This window comes from Mus pahari, chromosome 8 (assembly GCF_900095145.1).
Source record: "Mus pahari chromosome 8, PAHARI_EIJ_v1.1, whole genome shotgun sequence".
Lineage (NCBI taxonomy): Eukaryota > Metazoa > Chordata > Mammalia > Rodentia > Muridae > Mus > Mus pahari.
Genome location: NC_034597.1, coordinates 23,817,916 through 23,834,575, shown reverse-complemented (window position 1 = coordinate 23,834,575; position 16,660 = coordinate 23,817,916). Strand labels below are relative to the sequence as shown.

The following is a 16,660-nucleotide window of genomic DNA, read 5'->3' as shown; positions in this document are numbered from 1 at the left end:
GACATCACACTGCCCACTTCAAAGTCTACAACCTCCACCTCAAGGCTTGACTTTCTTCACAGCAGCCCTCTACTGTCTGCCCCAAGAGGCATCTCCCCACACACCCTGCCTAGCACCATCTAGAGCCCTGAATAGTTGTGCTAATGCCCTGGGGCTTCCCAAGCCACTCACCTAGCAGCCATCTTTGTCTCCACATTCAGACAAATAGAAACCAACAAAAACCCAATTTGAAGCTATCAAGATCCACTATCTGTAGGGGTTTGGTTCCCATCCCTAAAACAGCTCTACTTTTCTATCTACTTTATGTAGGTGAACAAGACCAGTCCAGTCCAGGACCTTCAACTTCTGCACTGGATCCGAGCACCTACCTGTCTTCCTCAGGACAGTCCCCTGCCCATTAGGCCCTCTACAGGAAGGGGGGGTACATCCTGAGAAAACATGGGACAGCCCTTCCCAGCCAGCACCTGGTACTGATGTCACTGAGAACACCCAGGCTCACTCTGCCAGCTCCCGCCGCCCCTCCTCCTAGCCCACTTCAGCCCACCTGCCTGGACCCCTGTAATCTCCTCTTCTTCCTCCTTCTTTTGATGCTGCTTCAGCTGCTTGCTTCTTCTCGGCCTCCACTTGCTGTGTAGGTAAACCAATCTCTGCTCAGAACTGCAACCTTACCAGCTCACAGTGTTAGCTATGGCCATCCTAGACCCTTCTCATGTCCCTCAACCTCTTATGCAAGTGGACATTGTCCAAGTACGTCAACATATGCTCCCAGCTTTAGCCACCCTGGCCCCTCTGCTGGCCCACAAGTACTAACATAACACCCCATCTTTTCACCATAATGTTCTTCATCCAAATCCCAATTTGTTCTTTGACCTTCCTTAGACCTCAGCACAATTATCAGATCAAAGGTCTATCAACTAGAGAAAGCCCGTTCCTTCGACATGACTTATCTCTTGACTTAGTGAAAACACCCTTGTATGGTTTACTTATTTGGGAACCTAAGAGGTTTATGATCATGTCTGTTTGCTCACTGCTGTGTTCCAGAGCTTATAATACAATGTCTGCAGGAAAGAACTGGGACTTAAGGAACATGGAGATGGTTTCCAGTAGCTCTAGGATCAGGCTCATGTGTTAACAGAGGGAAACTCCAGCCATAGGAGGATGCCACAGATGGGTGCAGTCACCAGCAGCAGCCCAGCTTGTCCACAGCACCAGGACCAGAGCTGTAGGCCCAGTCAGTTACACAGACACTCATGCTTAATGACTGCTTAGCGACCTCCAGACTCACACACCTGCTCATTTTTATCTGGCAACGAAAGGCTCATCTTGACATCTGATTTCATTCTTCGCAGTAAGTATGGGTTTATTGTGTCTCTTAAGACACATGCACACTTATAGGCAGTTTTAACCTTTAATAAAAGAAAAGAGATATTAGCTTAAGGAATATATCTGTTCTTCTTGATTGATTCCATTTTTTAAAAACTAAAGAACAATCAACTAGTTTATAAATTCAACACAGAAAAAGTCAAGTTCTGGATGCTCCAGGAGATGGCACCTTTCAAAATAATACATTAGAGAAAATAAATTACCTCACTAACCAAAACATATGAGAGAGAAAAAGCCTGTTTATCCCCTCTTCTATACTTGTTTTAATTATCACTGTACTATTTAGTTAAGCAGGAAAATAAAGACTTATTTGGTTACTGACCATCCTCCAGGGAGAAAACTAGTTTCAAATAAATCCCTATTTATAATCTTGTATTCTGCAGGAGCTACAAAGGAACTGGGCCCTGCAAGGGTAGAGATCAAAAGCTAAGTGTGGTGAGAGCTGTCGCAGTGGGAGCCACCCGCTAATACAGGGAGATGAGACTCCGGAGAGTGAGTTCAGAAGGAGCCCTGTGATCCCAGAAATGAAAGGTCACTCTGGCCTAAAAGGGAGCATATGGCCCCACAATGAACATGGCCACCTGAGAGGGCATTAACTGTACACAGAAAAACAAAGACTGGAGCCCAGGAAGCCACACCCTCTGCAATTCACTTACGGGCAAGCAAAGACTTCAATTAATTATTGATACCTTAAAAAACTCTAAACAGGTTCAACAACTTAGTAAATTATTACATAAAATGAAAAAAATCTAAAATTTAAATATAAGAAACATAGCTTTAAAAGTTTAAGCAAATAAGCACAGAAAAGTTCAAGTTAAACACGTTAAATACATAATATTTGAAAAGACTCTAAGGACTCCTCACTTGTGTCTGTATCGTGTATGCACTCCTGTCTGCATGCAAGTGCTGTATGAATGAGCGTGAATAATCACGAACACAGGCAGAACATGCAACACCCAGGGCTACCCTGATAACTACTTCTACCCTCTAAGTTTATCACTGGGACAATGAAAAAAGTCACCTGTAAGGAGATGAGGTACAGATGATTTATAATCCTGAGATGTAAAATTTCACAATTTACAAAACACAGAGAAAGCCATTAAAACTGGTTTTGACAAGCCTCTGGCTTTGAAGTATAAAATTGTTTCTGTAATTAAGTATTCCAAAACATCAGATCATTGATCTTTTGAAGGAGAACTTTGGTCTTGGCCTAGCCAGGACCCATGAGGCACCTCTCCATCTGAACAGGGACACATAGATGCCCTACTTCACTGAAAGGCTGGGGTCTCCTTCCGTTGGTCACAGACTGCGCTCAGGAGAGCCCCACCCTCTAAATTCTATACAAACCCAAAACTACTTGTGGCCCAGGCCTAAAGCTTCAGTCGGGTACAGCAAGACCAACCCTGTTTCCTTTATTCTATCAGTGTCTAGACCTTGCTTATTTATTTATCCTGCCTAAAATGTCACCTGGATCTCTGACTCAGTTATTCCAAGACACCACTACCTAATAAGTCTTGGTCCAGCTCCTCACTTCCCCCTCAAAAGCCCCAACTCTCTAAAGCCGGCCTTCTCATGACTACTTACAGCCCAAATAACCCCAGGAACTACTACCTTCTACCTGCCGCACAAATGCCGTCCTGCTGCCCCTCGGCACCACTAACTTCCTCTCAAGGCCCCTAGTCCTGCTTCTACACATACTCTTTGTGGCCTGTTTTCCCAGAGCCAGGTTAAAGGAAGGAATGGTTCCTGGTGTGTTTTCTACCTTCAGTCCACCTCTTTTCACTGTAAAAGGAACACTGCCCTGGCTGACACCAAAGTGTACCCTGTCCAGAACTGCTCAATCTTTTGTATGACTGCTCACTGCTTCTGTGTTTACTTGCAAAATTATTTTTAAACTTCATATCTGAACAACATTTCCCAGCGAAATCAGCATTGAAACCATTTCCTTCCTCTTGTGAAAAGGGAAGTTTTATTCTTGTGCTTTCCTTAAGTAAATGGTGTACATGAATTTTTAAAAACTTTATCTGTAAACCTGATTTTTATCAGACACTAATTTATAAGCCTCGCCATCTTCCTTTACACTGCCAATGACTTGGCTACAAAGTATAATGTTTAGGGAAATGGTGTTCCTCCTACCATATTACCTGTACTGGGGAAGCGTTGGAATATCCTCCCATGGTGATGGGGACAGAGAACTGCTCCATAAACACAGGCAATGTGCCTAGCTTTCCTGGGAAGATGAAGTCAAAGAGTGACCACAGTTCTCGGAGGTTATTCTGCATCGGTGAGCCGGACAAGATAATCCGATGAGGTGTCCGGAACTAGATGAGGAAATGAGACATTGTTCTATGAAATTTCCTTTGTAACATATGAATGCCATCAACCCTTAAACACAAGTAATCGTTAGTTAACATGTTTAATAATGATTTTTGTTTGTCCATTATTTTGGTCCTCTCCAAACTGAGTATTTTGTCCAACTTTCTAACTGCATATGGAAGAAAACACCGAGAAGAATTCTGTCTTGTTCGAGGTAACCAGCACCTACTAAAGTGGGATTTGATTACATTCTAAAAGCTGACCCTTACAAAAGACCTGAACAATCAAAGTCACAAAGGACAAGTATAAGGAATTTTCTACATTGATACAAAATTCAATGCATGTATTCATAAAGCAAATAGCCTACCCTAAAATTAAATACCACCATTCATCTGAAACTCCCCCCCTCTTTGTAAACACCCATACCTGTTTGCAAGCAAGGGTGACTGCAGCATTTGGATTTCGAATTTTGTGTCCTTCATCTAAGATGACATAGTGCCAGTCATGTCTGCTAATATCATCTTGCATCAGTCGGATGTATGAATACGAAGTTATCAAAACTCCACGACAATGAACAATGTCTCGAATCAGCCTCTCCTAAAAGCACAGTAGCACAGTAATGCAGATTTACGTAAGGAGCAGAAAGTTAGACTTGGATTATCCTGAGAGCGCCTAAAGCACACAATAAAGACATACAATCACAGGCCGGGCGTGGTGGCGCACGCCTTTAATCCCAGCACTCGGGAGGCAGAGGCAGGTGGATTTCTGAGTTCGAGGCCAGCAGCCTGGTCTACAGAGTGAGTTCCAGGACAGCCAGAGCTACACAGAGAAACCCTGTCTCAAAAAAAAGACATACAATCTAATACATACAAATCTAATATATACATCAGCACTTCGCATTTGGTTAATCTACAAAGTAGTAAGCACCCTACAGTGGAACCCTCAAAGATGGCAGCCACAGGAATGAAATCATTTCCTCAACTGCTGCTTTTCTAAATCACCCTGTGTCTGTCCCCATTACATCTTTAAAACAAAGTTGAGAAAAAATGATCACTACAACAAAAGCTAGAAAGTGAAAGAAACAGTGAAAGACTTACTGAATAGTGTAAGGGAGGGCAAGAAAGGTATAAAGACGATGGTGTAAAGTGTAATAGAAAATCCCACAGCTAGGAGACCTGAGTCTGGAGAAAAACATCTCCAAACGTCAGCAAAATCATGAAAGGCCCGCATGCATATCATTAGATGATTGAATCTTCAAAGTAAGGAATAAAGAGGAAACGTCTGGGCATGAGAACATAAAGAAAAGTTTTCCTTCCAAGGAAATACTCCTCATCAAACATCTTTTCTGAGAGCTTAAAATGTCAGAAATAATTTTTCTGAAGAGAATTACATAATTCTTAGCAGGGAAAGGTCAAAACCTAGAATCCTGTGTGAGCGGGACTTCAGTGAGGCAGGAGTTCAAAAACTAAGCTGCCCGCAAGCTGTCCAGGCAAGTGCACAGGGAAGTGCGGGTGAGTGTTCCCACAGACAGCTACTGGAGCAGGGGGCTAGGGCAGTGCCCCGACAGAGACATCTGGTGCAAAGATTGTGATCACCATGAACTCCCTTTCTACAAACGGAAACTATGGCTTGGATCAGGTCCTGCAGCTGGTGAGTGAGAGAGCTAAAGGGCAGCCCACTCCAAAACTACCATCACCCTGTATTAGGCTGCACTGCTGCACACCCTATCACACAGGAAAGCTCTGGAGTGAAAATTCTGTGTTAATGCATGAATGGCTTTAAAAAGCCTGCTAAAACATGAAGTATAATATAGAATACTTTTAAATAATGAAAAGGGATATATTTTAAATATTACTGTAATTCCTGTTTAATTAATAAGGCCTATGGGGAAATGAGGGAAATGAATATCAAAGTGGACCCAAACCTCCACCTTCTCCATGCATGTACATATGTGTTCACGGGGATGTGGAAGCCAGAAGACTACTTCCATTGTTGTTCAGATATTGTCCACCTTCTCTTTGAGACAAGGTCTTTGACTCGTGAGGCAACTCAGTGAATACAGGTGCTTGCCGCCAAGCCTGGTGACTTGAGTGTGACCCTGAACCCACTGCATGGTAGAAGGAGAGCTGATCCTCACGAGGTATTCTCTGACCTCCACAAACCTCTCACGCATGAGCACATACTGGGGAAGGAAGAAAAAAACACAGCCTTGAGCTTAGACACCTATACAGACTGACACGGAGCACTGGAGATCAGCAAAGATATACCAAGGAAATACAAATAAAAGAGGGCAGAATTTACAATATAAATATCAGATAAATTTTATATCATATTTATTGTATCTCTTAAAAGGGAATGACTTTTTTTTTAAAAAAAAAAAAAAAAAGACCAGGAGCCTTTACATACATAAAACACTGTAACAATTATGGGCAAAGTCACCAAAGCAATCAGGATAGCCTTTGGCATTGGGTCAGTGCCTTCTCATGGTCAAGGAATAAGTCAAGCAAAGACTCGTTTCAAACTGAGGATACAGGACCTGAGCGTGCTGCCAGGGCTGCTCCTCATAGTATGGCTCACACATAGAGACCTCAACCCTTCACATGCACCCTTCTGGACGCACAGGCAACTCAAGGGGCACAGGAGGGAAAATGACAAGAGACAAAGCCAGTGAGTCTTAGAAAAAAATACGTGGTGGAACAAGGCTTCATGCAATGGCAGCACTTGGAACACAGGGATCCACGTAGGAAGTTCCAGGCCAGCCAGGGCTATAAAGTCAGATCGTGTCTTGAAGCCAAAACAATTAACGGACAGAATGAACAAATACATAACTCTTTGAAAAGACAAACCTAAGAACAGATGGGAGTGTGTACCTTGAAACAAGTCACTTATGGAGCGGGTGCAAAACTAACCCTGCATATCAGAAACCCTCAACATTTGACAGAAATGACTCAAAAAAATTAAGCATTCAAAAGAGAGGGACACAAGAAAACTTTGACTAACTGGGGGAGCAGTTAGTCTGGCAGGAGACTTATAAGTTCAAGTCCACCTGCACTGTATAACAAAACCTTAGCTTAAAGATAGAGAGGGGTGGGGCTGGCTCAGTGTATAAAGGCACTTGCCACTAAGACTGACAACCAGAGTTCAATTCCAAAACTCCACAAAGCACAAAGAGAGAACAATGCCCACAAGTTGTCTTCACCTCCACATATAGTCACCACCATGACACACGAGCTCGGTGTCACACACATGCACAACCAAACAAACAAATGAAAAAATGTACGTGGAGTTGGCAAGTAGCTCAACTGGCAGGCATTTGCCTAACACACAGGGAGCCCTGGGTTCAATTCCAGAACTGAATAAACTGGGCTCCGTTGGTGCATACCTATAATCTCAATTCTCTGGGGATGGAGGTCAGAGAATTCAAAGTTTCAAGGCCATCCTCAGCTACACAGTGAGACCCCATCTCAAAACAAGGTGTACAGATGATACACGTGTGTATCCATCTGTGTGTGCACGTGTATAAAGGAGTATAAGGGAGTTTAAAGAGGGCTGAAGACAAACTGAAGTGTCACAACACACAAGGCATTTAAGGAGCATAAAAAGCCTCAACAAGGTATCAACTGTCTTATTATAGTGACTATGTGGCTACTCTTTTGCCACATACCACTTGAAAAGTTCAGTGTCTGATGCATAACACTACACCTATAGGACAACTATTTTGGTACACAGCCTTACAAACACGAGCATGGAGCTAAGACTCAATCCACCTCCTTGATACATGCCACTCCTTCAGCTGCTAGTGGTCAGTGCAGAAAGAACCACCCTAAGGGGCAGACTCCACTCCTGAGCCTCACTATGAACCCCATAACTCTGAGATGCTAGAGCTGATCCCCTCAGTTCCTCCACATCTGCATATTCTTCTAAGACTCTAGTCCCTGTCTCCCTCCAGGAGAGCAGGGGCATCCCAAGTCATGCAGAAGGTAGAGCATGAAGTGACAGCAATGGATACTCCATGCCTGAGTGCTGTCCTGGTGTTGGCTGCACACAGTGAGAGACAGAAAAAGGAGAATAATTACAGTTGCCCGGGGCTTGAAATAAAGAATGGAAGGTAAACCACCACTACTCAAGTTTATGAAACAATCACTGACTGCCTTTGGCTAAGACCTGCAAATGTGGGTACACTCGCTCATGGGTCCTGGGACTTCCAACTGTTGCACAGGCTTGCCATGGTCACCCCACTTACCCTTAAGGCGCCCAATCCCAAAAAGAGTTCTTGACATCACTTGATGTAGCTAGATGCTTTACCATAGTTAAACTAACAAGACACTGACCTGCTAAGTGTACACCGCTGGAGCAATGTGTAGCTTCTTGTGATTGCCTAAGAACTGAAGTTTATTTGGGACATTCTGCAATGTTAACGATAGAACCACAGATTTCCTATTTCTATTGTGTTCAGAAAGATATATAATGATCACAAAGAACTTTTAAGATGCCTTACAGACAGAACAAGAAGTTGTACAAAATGTTCACAATGAAAATATAATCTCTGCTGGGTAACAACCTATCTATGACTATTGATATTCACCTGATTCAATCTCAGAATCTATAACTGCCTAGACTGGAGTTTCAATAATGGCGAATTGTTGAATATTATGGACGTCTCAATCCAAACACTTAAGACAAATCATCTCGGGCGGTTTCAAATTAAAAGCTTGTAAAATATGTAACCTCTCCTAGTTTTTGCAATTAATAGGGTACATCTGCAATTAGCCTGACTTACTGAATGTAGTACTGTTGTCATTAAAAGATGTCTGAGGAAGTGCTGCCGTTATTATGGAGGCTCAGGAGACCAATCCCTCCTAGAGGGCAAACAGTGGACTGGTAGAAAACAACAGCCATAAATCACACTGTCAGGCAGCGGGGAAAACCAGTGAAGCACAGGCACATGAAGGCCATTCACAACAAACACGCGGCAGCTTCCCAGGCAGGATTTACTGCACCTGTAATTAATTAAAATTTCCTTCAAGCTAAATCTTTAATAAACAAGGATTTGTGCTGACAATGAAGAAAAGGGGGCTCCAGCAATGAAATCTTGCAGTGTACCTCCAGAACAAACCGAGAGTCTATGGCTCCTGCTCTCAGTGCACAGAGCATCTCTGAGTTACTAGGAAACACAACACTTTGTTTTGTAATTGTGCTTGCAATGAGTCTGTTAGGAGGCTTGAAGGAACATCTGGCCACCCTGTCTATTCGGACTTGTTATTTTTCCCTCTCCCTAAAATTAAACAAATTTTTATTTGTTTATTTATTGTTCTCACTGTGTGAGGGGGTGTGAGTGTCTGTCTGTCTGTCTCCATGTGTTGCCACAACATGTACATGCATGTGGCAATAAGGGAACAAGTCGCTGGAGTGGTTTTCTCTGGCCACCTTATGAGATCCAGGGATCAAACTAGGATCATTAAACCTGTGCAAAAGCACTTCTACCCACTGAGCTATCTTACCCACTCCCTTTCTACATTTTTAAAATTTATTTATTCCTTTTATGTATGTGTTACTCTTTTCAAACATACCAGAAGAAGGCATCAGATCCCATTACAGATGGTTGTGAGCCACCATATGGTTGCTGGGAACTGAACTCAGGACCTCCGCCAGAGCAGCCAGTGCTCTTAACCACTGAGCCATCTCTCCAGCCCACCTTTCTACTTTTTAAGAAGTGCTGGCTCTTGTTCCAGGAAGCAGGCCTTTGTAAAGAATGCACTCATCAGATGGCCAAGCACTGTTTTGTGTCTGGACCATTCCTTAACCTTGTACTTCCCAAAAAGAACTGTAACATTCTAAACCATTCTTTCATTTTTTACATGAGAAAAAAAGATCTAAACATTGGCCATGAACACTTTTAGTAAGAAGATTATGATAGTCTTTGGGACCATCCTTCTCAAATACCAGGTTCAAAGCCTGTGATAAGCTATGTTACTATCGAGAAAATAAGTGAGCCACTGTTACCTGTTACGGAACACACAGTGTTCTTCATGTGTATATATTACTTCAATAAACCTCATAAAACTATCAAAACTCTCAATCTACAAACCAGCTTCAGGGAAGCCAGTAATATCAGTTTCACAATTCCTTTCCAGCAGGCGTGTGTACCGCTCAAATCCCCGCTAAAGTAAACAAACCTTGTCCTGAAACTTTAGGAGATGGGTGGGTGGGTGGGGGGTTGTTTTTGTTTTTGTTTTTGTTTTTCATTTCTAAGACTCTAGGGGCATGAGTTGATCAAAATGAGACAAAACCCTTTGGATTATCTAAAGTGTCCACAAAATCACTGGGTCCTACATATCAGGAAAAGGTGGGAGACATAATGGTTGTTTTAGAATACAAGCAGTCTCTCATGATACATCTTCGAGCAAACTGAAAAGATGATTCTTAATCGTTAAATAAGCTTTTCAAAACAATGTTAATGAGGCACCACCCACTGTGCAGCGTGGTGGGATAAGCACCACAGACTGCCTTCCTTCATTATCTTTCATGTGTGTTCTTTCCAAGAAGAGTTGGCTTTTCAAGGTTAATTGAAAACATCATGCCCCTTTCTTCCTGAGACCTAACAATATGAAACACCTGGACTATAGACAGCATTTACAGTTGTTCCACAAATAAATATTAATCAACTCATACACATTTTTTTCTGTGAGGAAAAAAAAAAACTGCACTGAAAAGCAGTTGGGGGTAGGGGGGAGAAACAGAAACAACCATGTGCACGAATGCAAGTATAGCAGAAGTGCCTCATGAAGGATGCAGGGGCAGGATGTCACAAGTTCAAGGTCAGCCAGGGCTACAGAAGGGGACTCTCAAACAACACACCGCCACAAATGAGAACAGCAAAGAAGATGGAACTAATGTAAGCAAAGATGACACGTTAGTCCCAAGGTCAGGTATGGACTCATCTTCAAATCTGAAGCATCTTGCATTTCTGATTAGAGATGCTCAGTCTGCTACTTTTCAAATTCACTTTTCTCAACCTGCTTAAAGCTGCTAACGTCAACCTCCCTCCAGTAAACTGCCATGTAGACTTGTGATCCCATGCATAAGGTCAGCCTGTGGCCCCCAGTCTGTGCCCAGCTATGCTTTGTTGGACATCAAAACATACTACCAGACTATTAACAAGAAAGCTTTTGTTTGCCAGGCAGTGGTGGGGCATACCTTTAATCCCGGCACTTGGGAGTCAGAGGCAGGTGGATTTCTGAGTTCAAGGCCAGCCTGGTCTACAGAGTGAGTTCCAGGATAGCCAAGGCTACACAGAGAAACCCTGTCTTTTTTTTTTTTTTTTAACATAGCAGAAAATAATTTAATTATTTTTTATTTATTTATTTATTTGTTTACTAATTATTATTTTTTATTATTATTATTATTATTTTCTTTATTTACATTTCAAATGCTATCCCGAAAGTTTCCTATACCCTCCCCCCACCTCTGCTCCCCTACCCACCCACTCCCACTTCTTGGCCCAGGCCTTGCCTTGTGCTGGGTCATATAAGGTTTGCAAGACCAAGGGGCCTCTCTACCCAATGATGGCTGATTAGGCCATCTTCTGCTGCATATGCAGCTAGAGACACAAACTCAGGGGGTACTGGTTAGTTCATATTGTTGTTCCACCTACAGGGTTGCAGCCCCCTTAAGGTCCTTGGGTACTTTCTCTAGCTCCTCCATTGGCGACCCTGTGTTCCATCCAATAGCTGGCTGTGAGCATCCACTTCTGTGTTTGCTAGGCACTGGCATAGCCTCACAAGAGGCCGCAATATCAGGGTCCCTTCAGCAGAATCTTGTTGGCATGAGCATTAGTATCTAGGTTTGGTGGCTGATGATGGGATGGACTCCCGAATGGGGTAGTCTCTGGATAGTCCATCCTTTCATCTTAGCTCTAAATTTTGTCTCTGTACCTATATCCTTTCATGAGTATTTTGTTCCTTATTCTAAGGAGGAATGAAGTATCCACCCAGTGGTCATCCTTCTTGGTTTTCTTGTGTTTTGCATAATGTATCTTGGGTAGAGAAACCCTGTCTTAAATAAATAAATAAATAAATAAATAAAAAAGAAAGTCTTTGTTCATATCTGTTTGATAATATGGAGTTACAAGTCAATAATTAAGTAAGTTAAAATAAAAGAAATATGCATAAGCACATTTGAAAGGGGGAAAAAAAAGCCAAATATGTAGCTTCTCACTGCACCATTACCTTTTTGTGGGCATAGGAACCTGTTTCATGCAGGATTGCCACTCTGAATGGAGGCCACCACGTGTGGAATTCCTTCACCCACTGATGCATCACTGTCGTTGGGCAGACAATTATTGTGGGGCCTAGTCCCTCGAACCTGCACCCAAAAGTCCAAGAAGAAAACACAACCATGAAAGACAGTAGAGAAAGTGACCAACAGCCAACAACAAAAACCTTGCAAGGTTCAAAAAAGAAAATAAGCTATGAAAATTTACTGATAGTTTAAGGAAAAAAGCTACCGAGGTTAACAGTAGGGAAAATCTGTTATGAATCCCCCCTCCCTCCCCATGTTTCCTACCAGTCCAGATCACACAGTGTACCCTAACCCAAGAGCATAACAGCGGCTTCACACTGTATGACGATTTCCCAAATGCCAGAGCTTTCTGCCACGGAATTTCAATGCGGCTTTACTGCTCTAGAAAGCATGCATGATGGACACAGTTCAGAAGCTCGCTGGAGCCTCCTCTCACTGACAGCTGCCTACTTCCCTAAGCAATGGCAACACTATGGAGGAGCATCCCAGAGACTGCCCCCTGCAGGGAAGGAAGCTGAGCTGCAGTGCTCATGGGGTCACTTAGAAAGCGTGAGCAGCATTACTTTATATATAACTAAGAAGGTAATACGACCTAAATATGCAGGGACAGACGAGAGAGAGTTGAAATACTCCATAGAACACAAGCCAGCGGTTATGGACACCACCTGAGTCTGAGCGCCACTCTACAATCTCAGCCATAATATTTTACATCTCTGAACTTAAGTTTCTCATCATTAAGTAAATAATAGTACTGAATTTACAGCTACTATGAATCGACAGCTAACATCTATGAACAGTGTCATTTGGTAAATACCAAAAGGGGTTACTGAATAAAACATACTATCACATAACCATTAAAACTGTTTGAAGAATATCTAATGGCCTGAGAAAATGCTTATAATAAACTTAAAAAGAAAAAAAGAAAAGCTCTTAGAGATCACTGCAATTTCCTAACACACAGGAGCTGGAAGGCAGGTGAAGGCACCTCACCATGGTCTTCCCCTAACTCCACTGGAAGCAGAAATAAATGGCTCTCAGAAAGATCTATTTTATGGGGTCTTAAGCACTGGTATGCCATAACGCAGAGATCCCTCTGTCTACTGCCCAACAGCACAGCGTGCCCCTGAAACTTGCACAGGAAGAAGTGCTTGGCATAGGAAGGAAGAACTCACTGTCCAGGTTAGGGAGCTATTTTTCTTGCTCTGTCCTGCTGTGTGTATGTATGCTATTTGGTGCTTAAGATGAAGCACAAGTCAAGATCAATAGTGATGCCCCCACAGGAATGCACGCCACCTCTCCCTCACGGCTAACCAATCCTAACAACAGAACTAGCGTTCAGTCTTTAGGCAGCAAAGCAGGTCAGATATGGTTCCCTGATCAATCCCCTTGCTCCCCACCGTAAGGCACCGGTACAAGTTTACATCCCTTCTACCCCTACACCTCTCCACAAGGCACCACCTCTTTCCCTGTGCAGTGCAGCCACTTGCATCTCATCTACTTTCTAGCATCTTCTAGCACTTTCTGAAAGCAAAAGCTGGGTGTCTTGTCCCCTCCGATGGCTGCACACTGCTCTTGGACGAGCATCTACACCTTGGCCTGGACTATGAGACCGTGCATGTCTGGTTCCTGTCTCACCTGTCTTACTGCTGATACAGTTAGCACAGGACCCTGGACTCTGCCAACCTGCACTGTCCCCACACCATATTTAGTACACTCTTGTCTTCTAGACATTGTCTTCCTTCTCCTTTCACTCTTCTCTCTCCTGCCGCCACCACCTTATCCTTGAGAGAGCTGGCCCTTCTCACCAGACAAGTAGATGAGCCTCCCTTGGGGTACCCACACTAACCCCACTGTAATGTCCGTCATTCCTCTTCAGCTTTTTAGAAGTCGGGACAATCTCTTTATGGTATGACCTAAGGGCCTAGCCCACAGCATGTAAAGGATGAATATGATAATGTGAATGATTTTTAAGCTGACAAATTATATATAATTTTTATATTTTTATTACAACTTAGGAAATGATTCCTGAACTTAAAAATGTTTAAGATTTCAATCTAAGTCACACAGAGCTTGAGAATTTTAAAAACTATCATCTAAAAAAATAATTAGTCTAGCAGAAAAATAAGATGCTGGCCAACTCTAACTAAAAGCTTTACCCCTACAGCTCAACATGATGAAAAGGCTCAGTCCACTTATGAGCCTTCCACCTCTTATTGTATAGGGTCACTGTCTCCTGGACCTCAGGGTGGGAACAGAGAATTCAGTGGTCCTAACAAACTCAACCCTTCCCACAGAATTTCCAAGCCATGTTGTCACCAAAGGCAGAGCCCAGTCAGGGTCTTTCACTCTCCCTAGGAAGTGCAGGACTCTGCCCTGGTCCCTGACCCCAGCCCCTACAAAGATAGCATTCCTTTTAAAGGATTAAATGTGCCAGGTTCTTTATAGCCTCCAGTGAGAAAAAAACCAAGTTGTTATCTATATGCACTTGACAGGGATTAGGAAACAGCCAATCAACAGCTGTCTACAGTGGTCTAAAACATGCTCCCTCCAAACAAGTTTGAATGTGTATGTACAGCTTTTTGGGTTGTACAGCATTTCTCCTAATAGCACACCTTCTATAAACTGTTATGTCGATGATATGCTTGCTCACTTAAGGCTGCTATTTAATCCCAGCTGACCTGCCACCTGGCTCTGCTGTGTCCTTTAATTTCTGTCATTCTTACTGTTAGAAGAGGTTTTCATGCTGAGCTGAAATCCCACAGCTGAGGCAGTCTATTCCTGGACCAAAGAGGGGGCAATCAAATCCATTAACAGGCAAGTGAACCACTTTCTGAGCCTCAATATCACTGAGATGATTCGGAATGGCTAAATGTACTAGAGTGATTAGCATCAATTACCAAACATGCAATAGCTCCTTTCATCTTTGATTATCATTGATTACTTAATGAATTTAAGACTAGTCAATAGCTCCATGGTCAAATACTTCAATTTATGAGTGGAAAGCTACAGCCTAGGAATTACTGGGAATTACAAAGTGTAACATTTACCCTTCAAAGTTTGTTAATTTTTTTTTAGGACTTTAACTCTTCATTAGAAATTAATTAAATGACAACCAAGTCAAGTATTAATTTTATAATATCTTCCTGTTGTAAAATTCAGAGGACACGTTACTATAGGAATGCTCAAGTAAAAAGTCAGAGTGTTCACCGTCTCCTGAAACACTGCTGCTAGCATTCACGTCTTCATTCCTGCAACATGCTTCTTTCTCTTCTAAAAACAAACTGTTGTACATCATCCACCAAAACATAAATTAATACAACTACTTCTAAGAGAAGTTTCGTGATATCACAGAGACTTGCAGTCTCACAATGTTCACAGACCTTGAAACTAGGTCACCTCCTACTGGGACCCCAACATCTGTAGCCAACAATGCAATACTGGCTTACACACATGTTCCTGTTGCTCTAAGGGCTATTTTTCTCTAAGACCTGTTCACCTAGTTCAGAAGGCCATGTACACAATTGTTCTTCACAGCCTACAGACTGGCTGATACACTGCCTCATCCTCACAGCCAGCCCCACCAATAGGATTTTAATAAAGAGGATTCGGGCGCTAGTCCAATATGTCACACTATTTCATTATGGAAAGAGAATATGAGCATTGATAGTTAATTGATTGCAGCTGATGCTCATTAGAAGCACTACCTTCATCCTTGTAGGATTGTCACCACTCAAGAAAACATGCTTTAATTTTTATATCAAAACTACACTTCAGGGATGAGTTGAGGTCTCCTCCGCATAGAATATTAAGACTCCACACAAGGTTCATGATAATGGGACAGAAAGAAGAAAGAAATGGGGAAACGAAAAAATTCCAGCCATCACTTAAGGAGAGAAAGCCCTAGAATCATCTGGGACAGTTAGGACATTCTAGCTATCAGAAAACCTCCAAAGAGCTATAGAGACCAGACCAATTTGGAACAGAAAAGGTTATTTGTACCTGCCAGATAAACGTCCCAGGCAGGAAAACCTCAGATGCCCACTTTCAGCCGACTGACTTCTCAGGCTGGAACCTCTTCCTATTTCCAAGCACAATATATCCTACATTTACAGAAGTACCTGATGCTGCAGAGGCTCTCCTACTTCACTACAGATTTCCTGGACTGGCACACCATGTTTAGTCTTTAAAATCTTTTAACAGGTTTCGTCCTCCTACAGGAGACATTGAACACTATCTAGGGGTGAGAGGTGACTCAATAGTTAAGATCACACACTGCTTTCACAGAGGACCCGAGTCCAGTTCCCAGCACCCACTCGCATCTTCCAGCTATGACTTCAGCTCCAGGGGATCCAACATCCTCTTCTGGATTCCACAGGTACTAGTAGTCATATGCACATACTTCCAACATGTATGTACAGGCACATGCACAAATAGACATACTAAAAATTAACTTTTTTTAAAAAATCTGAAAACTTCAAACACTCCTCACAAGAAGTGCTGGCTTGTTAACTTGTTGAGCAAAAAGTAATACATTAAAAAAAAAAAAAAAATAAGCCGGGTGTGTGGCACACGCCTTTAATCCCAGCACTTGGGAGGCAGAGGCAGGAGGATTTCTGAGTTCGAGGCCAGCCTGGTCTACAGAGTGAGTTCCAGGACAGCC

At 42.7% G+C, this 16,660-nt stretch overlaps 1 protein-coding gene across 2 annotated transcripts in view; it reads right to left on the bottom strand.

Annotated features, from left to right (window-relative positions):
* Ercc6 (ERCC excision repair 6, chromatin remodeling factor) overlaps window positions 1-16,660 on the bottom strand; it is a 73,355-nt gene that overhangs the window by 18,660 nt on the left and 38,035 nt on the right. For both annotated transcript variants that reach the window (XM_029541522.1, XM_029541523.1), the window contains exons 8-11: window positions 11,928-12,063; window positions 4,126-4,296; window positions 3,528-3,704; window positions 1,290-1,406 (exon numbers count right to left, since the gene is read on the bottom strand). In XM_029541522.1, coding sequence (XP_029397382.1) covers window positions 1,290-1,406; window positions 3,528-3,704; window positions 4,126-4,296; window positions 11,928-12,063 — 601 coding nt within the window. The remainder of the gene's footprint in view (window positions 1-1,289; window positions 1,407-3,527; window positions 3,705-4,125; window positions 4,297-11,927; window positions 12,064-16,660) is intronic.